This window comes from Echinops telfairi, unplaced genomic scaffold (assembly GCF_000313985.2).
Source record: "Echinops telfairi isolate 266 unplaced genomic scaffold, ASM31398v2 ScPeMD7_7459;HRSCAF=8497, whole genome shotgun sequence".
In the NCBI taxonomy this organism is placed as follows: Eukaryota; Metazoa; Chordata; class Mammalia; order Afrosoricida; family Tenrecidae; genus Echinops; species Echinops telfairi.
Genome location: NW_022111359.1, coordinates 4812545 through 4818452, shown reverse-complemented (window position 1 = coordinate 4818452; position 5908 = coordinate 4812545). Strand labels below are relative to the sequence as shown.

The 5908-nt window shown below is 58.3% G+C and overlaps 1 protein-coding gene across 2 annotated transcripts in view; it reads right to left on the bottom strand.

The window, feature by feature from the left end:
* The window catches only part of ANKRD24 (ankyrin repeat domain 24), a 32492-nt gene that overhangs the window by 19029 nt on the left and 7555 nt on the right, over window positions 1-5908 (bottom strand). The window contains exons 2-6 of one of the 2 annotated variants that reach the window (XM_013007658.2): window positions 5277-5366; window positions 5040-5170; window positions 4851-4939; window positions 1253-1317; window positions 730-787 (exon numbers count right to left, since the gene is read on the bottom strand). In XM_013007658.2, coding sequence (XP_012863112.2) covers window positions 730-787; window positions 1253-1317; window positions 4851-4939; window positions 5040-5170; window positions 5277-5366 — 433 coding nt within the window. The remainder of the gene's footprint in view (window positions 1-729; window positions 788-1252; window positions 1318-4850; window positions 4940-5039; window positions 5171-5276; window positions 5367-5908) is intronic. The other variant, XM_045300129.1, reaches the window with a different exon arrangement.

Sequence of the window (5908 nt, the reverse complement as noted above, 5' to 3'; positions counted from 1 at the left end):
GTGCTAGATAGACCCCCCATGAAGTGCTCATCGTGTGCCAAAGACACTGCCGCCACCAGGTGGCAGCATATTCCAGGTGTAGAGCACTTTTACACAGGTGAGGAAGTTCAACTCAGATGTTTCTGGAGTCCAGTCGCTGGTGAAAGCCATGAGAGTCTCCGGTGCAGTGGGCTGACGTGGGGCTGGGTTCTGGCTAGAGAGATTTGGTGACGACCTTTGGCCCCCTGACATTCCTTGGAGGACCCTCAAAGGAACTCTGATTCAGGGGCAGCGCCATGGTCTGGCCCCAGGGCTGGCGCACAGTAGGCTGTGCTTTGGGGTCCGTTGGCCTGGGTTCCCCGTCACTCACACCAGAAACCAAACTCACTGCCACCAAGTTAGTTCTGACCCACAGAGACCCTACAGGACAGGATAGAACTGCCCCTGTGATTTTCCGAGGCTGTAACTCTTTAGGGGAGTAGAAAGCCTCATCTTTCTCCCATAGAGCGACTGGTGGTCTCAAACTGCTGACCTTGCGGATCACAGCCCGACATGTAACCACTGCACCACCAGGGCGCCGCCTATGCCCCTCCCACCGTGGGGTAACAGTCTGTGAATCAAGGGCTGGGGGCCACCGGGGCTTGGGGGACAGGGGATGGGAGGCAGGAAGGTTGACAGCAGGGCCCCAGCATACTAGGCAGGATCACACCCCAGCCTGTTCCCCTCTGTGCCAGGCTGGTCAGCACTCACCTGCATGATGTAGGGCGGTCCACCCACTGCTGTCCACTGTGTCCACCACACAGGAGGCCTGGGGAGAGGAGAATCAGTGGGGGCAGGACCATATGGCCTGCCTGACCTCTTGGGGACCCCCTTTCGAGCTCTGCTCTATTGTCTCTCTTCTCACTTACCTGCTCTGTGGCACCTATGCCTCCACCCCCACCCCTCTGCCCTCTTTGTTTGCATGGCAGTGGGTGACAAAGAGGGTTGATATGGGGTCTGAGAAGCAGCCAGGAGCTCTCAGAGAGGCGAGGCTTGTGGAGATGCTGGGGCACGTGAGGTCTTGGGCATGGGAAGCGCCTGGGTGTTGGAGGACCATCTGATTGTCCAGTGAGCAGCTGGGGCTCGGGCATGAAAGGAGATTAAGGAACAGCTAGGATTTGAGGGGTGTCTGGAAGCTCTGGAAGCTTCTGGAACTCCCAAAAGGAAAAGTGGGGTCCAAGGGAGCCCCCGGGGCTTGGGGGTGGGGATCAGAGCCGAGAGAGCAGGCCTTCACCTGCAGCAGCTGCTTCAGGCACTGCCGGTGCCCATACTTGGCGGCCAGGTGGAGGGCGTTGTAACCTACAGGAGGAGAAGCTTTGCTGGGGCACTGGAGCCCAAGCCACGCGGACACAACTGTTTGTTTACAAATGGAAATGTTGTGGCCAGTCTGTTTTCAGCAAGTCTGCCTGGACCGCCGTTTCCACAGCCTCTGGGTCCCCCTTCGGTCATTCTCGCCCTGTTTCCACCATGCTTATTCTCCAGCTCAGCTGGACCAATAGGCAGCACCATGATCAATGGGGGGAAAAAAGTCAAGGATTTCGTCTTGCGTGGATCTACAGTCAATGCTCATGGAAGCAGCGGTCAAGAGATCAAAATGACGCATTGCTGCACCAGACCTCTTTAAAGGGTTGAAAAGCAAGGATGTCACTTGGAGGACTAAGGTGTGCCTGATCCAAGCCACGGTCCTTCCCATCCCCTCATCGGCTGGGCGCAGGTATAGGAACAGCTTTGAAGATGGCGCGCGGCGAGGCGGTGTTTCCTTCTGTTGTGCGCAGTCACTGCGGGTTGCAACGGACTCACTAGCCCTTAATAGCAGCAGCCACGTGTGCAGGTGAAAGGGGGGCCCGGAATAAAGAAGGTATAAGAAGGAATTGATCCCTTGGAGTTACGGTGCTGGCAAAGAACAGTGAACGTCCTGGGCACGCCCACACGCACCATCAGCTGTGTCGTGGAAGAAGTACAGCCGGAGCGCTCCTGAGAGGCAAGGATGGCGAGACTTTGTCTCACACCCTTCGGACGTGTTGCCCGGAGAGACCAGTCCCTGGAGAGGGACACCATGCTGGGTAAAGTGGAGGGGCAGCGGAAAAAAGGAAGGTCGTCCAGGAGGGGGGTGGACCCAGTGGCTGTAGCAATGGGCTCAAGCGTGAGGATGGCTCGGGTGTGCATGGGAGTGCAGAGTCAGAACAGACTGGCCGGCAGCTCACACATCTTCCTGCCTGTTTCACAGATGACAATCTAGTGTCAGCATCACTTTTCTAGGTCCTGGGAAACAAACAAAAAAGCCCCAACGAGTGTGGAAGTAGTTTTATAGCCCTGGGTACTTTGTCGCGGGTGGTGGTGGGAGGTGTGTCATCTGGCATGGAGCCCACGGTCTCTCTGAGGTCTGCCTGTTGTTGATGATGTCTGGCAATCCCCCCAAACCCCAAGTACTTCCCAAAACCTCCCTACTTCCTGCAGCTGGAGACTCTCCCAGCCACAGCCAGTCTGTGTGTCCCACACAATGCCACGGCAGTGTCAGCCCACACTGGCCGGCTGGTCTCCATACTCCGCAGGTTCCCGACGGGCAGGTTCCTCTGCCCACCACGTCCCAGCTCCAGCTCCGCCCACTGCAGCCCACCATTGCTCTGTAAGCCCCCACTCATCTCCCATGTCCTTGGCACTTCAGGGGCAGTTAGGTGCCCCAGTTTGCTGTTCTCCAAACTTCCAGCTAAGAGGCCCTGGTGATGTAAAGGTAATCAGTTCAAAACCACCAGTCACCCCTCTGGAGAGAAATTAGGTTTTCCATTCCCACCAAGAATGACGGTCTCAGAAGCCCCCAGGGGCAGTTCTACCCTGTCCGATAGAGTCGCTGTGATCAGCATCAGCTCCATGGCAGTGGGTGAGAAGCCTCCAGCCTGTGTGGCTGAGACCGGTCCCTGGAGAGCACAGCATGCTGGGTAAAGTGGAGAGGCAGCAAACAGAGGAAGGCCCTCAGTGAGATGGGTTGACACCGTGGCTGCAACCATGGTGGGCTTGGGGACAGGAACGGTGGTGAGGACGGCGCAGGACAGTGCAGTGCTTTGTTCTGTTGTGCACAGGGTGGCTATGGGTCGGAACTGACTCGATGGCACTTAACAAGGAGCTGGCCGTTGTCACACCTATCTTCCCCCAACCCCACCCCACTCCCACTGGGGGACCCTCACTATTCCCCTTGGCCCTCCATTCTATCTCAAGGATTCCTTGCAGTCCCTAATAGAATCAGACACCCAGTTCTCCCCTTTGATCTCAACTGCAACCCTAGCTCCCACCCCAGTCACACTCTCACTGCACTGAACCCATTCCGACCCACAGTCACCCTGCTGGATGCCGGACGGAGGAGAACTGCCCCCCAGGGGTTTCCCAGGCTGCTACCTTGAGCAAAAAGTGGACTGCCACATTTTTGTCCCACGGGGCAACCGTGGATCGTTTGGTTAGCAGGTGAATGCTTAACCACTGTGCCTTCTCCATCTGCCTCTCAAATCCACGGCCCTTATGTAGCTCCTGACACAACCGCCCTGTAGGGCTGAGAACAACTGAACCCAAAGGTTCCCAAGACAGTAATTTTTGTGGGAGCAGACCAAGCGGCTAATGGGTTTGAACCGTTGACCTTGTGGTTAGCAGCTCCACTCGTAACCTACTGCGCCACTGGGGCTCCTTCCGGCTGCCTCCAACACGCGGATTCATGCCTCTCAGGTGTTTCCCAAACAGTTTGCTACTGGCTGTTGCTGCTGGCTGCCATGCAGTCAGTTCTGACCCAGAGTGCCCCGATGTACAGCGAGTGGAATGAAACCCTGCCCGGTCCAGCGCCATCCTCACAATTGTCCTTCTGTTGGAGCCAGGGGAGCACGGTGTCCGGTGTCTGTCATCTGGTCTTGTGCTGCCCCTGTACCTTACCAAGCATGATGCCCTTCTTCAGGGACGGGTTTCTCCTGAGACCTTGCTCGTAAGTGACACAGTCTCACCAGCCTTGTCTCTAAGGAGCGCTCTGGCCGTACTTCCTTCTCCCAAGACAGGTCTGTCTGTCCTTTTGACTGTCCATGATGCTTTCAGTAGTCTTCGCCAGCGCCTGATTCAAGTGCCTCGGTTCTTCTTCCGTCTCCCGTATTCAGTGGCCAACTGTCACAGGCATGCCAGGCGATTGGAAAGACCCTGGCTTGGGTCAGGCCCACCTTGGTCCTCAAAGTGACATCACGGCCCGTCAGCCCTTGAAAGAGGTCATGTACTGAAGGCTTCATCAGTAACGGCTTCAAGTCAGTGGCTCTCCCTCAGAAGTGGGCAGCCTCGTCCTCCTCCGTACCCAGCTCTCAGTCTGAGAGCTCCGCTGATACCTGTTCACTTTGGGTGACCCTGCTGGCATTTGAAATGCAGGTGACATCGCTTCCGGGATCACAGCGGCACACGCGCCACCACAGTGTGACACACTGACAGTCCGGTGGCGGAACGGTATGATGACAAGGGTGGGAATGTGGCGAGAGTGTCCAAATGGGACCCAGAGACTGGAAGTGGACGCCTGCCGTTGGGAACATGGCATGGTGGCCACAAACCCGCCTTTGGTTTTAAAAACTCAGTATCTTCAGGGTGCAGTCACACGGGGTACACCCGCCTGCACTTCCTCTGAGTAGAACACTACCTGAACCCCTGTTACCCCACCCACAAATCCCTGCTTCATCTAGCCTGCTGGTTGTCAAGGGCTCTGCCATGGGCACAGCGGTCTGACATGCACCCCAAATCTCCCAGGGCCAGTGAATGGACAGGGAAGGGAACCCCTTTGTGCCAGCAGGGCCTGGCTGGACCCCAGGGCTGGACCCCAGTACCTGCCCCATCTGTGCTCATGACATTGGCACCCTGGGCCAGCATCACCTCCAGACAGCTGACTGCGCCCCTCATGGCTGCCAAGTGGAACCTGGGGGTCAGCAGAGGTCAGAGGTCAGCCTGAGGGTCACCACCGCCCCTCTGTGCCCTGGAGGGGGGTGGGGGGTGAGGGTGGGGGGATGGGCACTCACGCGGACTTGCCCTCCGGGTCCAGCTTGGTGGGCACCAGCCCCTTGCGGACAATGAGGGAGGCCACTCGTGCAGAGTCATTGCTCTCGACGGCCTGCAGGAGGCGTTCGTCACCTCTGCCCCAGTCCTGGCTCTGCGGGCGCACGGGATGGAGGCACGTGGGCCAGGGTTGGCCGCTGCCTGTCCCCCCTCCCTGGACAGCGGCTCCGGGCTCTGCGCGCCCGCCCCTGGGCACTTGCCTGGCGCCTGCCTCTGGCCGCCGCCGGCTTCGGGATGGGGCAGGGCCCGCAGGGCGGGCAGGAGCCCAGCTCGGTGGGGCTGAGGCGCAGCTGTGGGGAAGGAGGTACTGGGCAGGGGCCTGAGACAGCGTCCCTACGTCTGGGCCCCCCCAGGCATTTGCCCCACAGGTCCGCCCCTTCCAACGCCCCCACCCCCTGAGTAGCCTGGGGTCTCTCCAACACTTAAGCCGCTCCCCCTCCCCCCGTGAAATGAAACGCTCCTTCGGAGAGACCCTCCAAAATCTCCCCATCGGAACCCCAACAAAGGGTCCCCGTCCATTATCTCTCCTGCCGCCGAAAACGCCACCCTATCCCCAAAGTCCCAAGACCTCGCTCCCCAAAACTTAAGTCTGAAATGCATCCCAGCCCCTCTTCCCCCAAATCCAGAAGTGCTCGCCGAAGCCATCGCCCAAATGAGCCCATTGTCTGACCCAAGGATTGTCCCCCAGAAATACCCTCCCCAGCAGCCCTGAGCCACTCCCTGGAATTGTTCCCATAAAGGCTCTCTCTCAGGCTCTCTTTGAAATCGTCCAGAAACTGCCCTCCCAAAGTATCCCAAATGTCCCCCAATGTCCTCTGCATTCTCCTCTGTC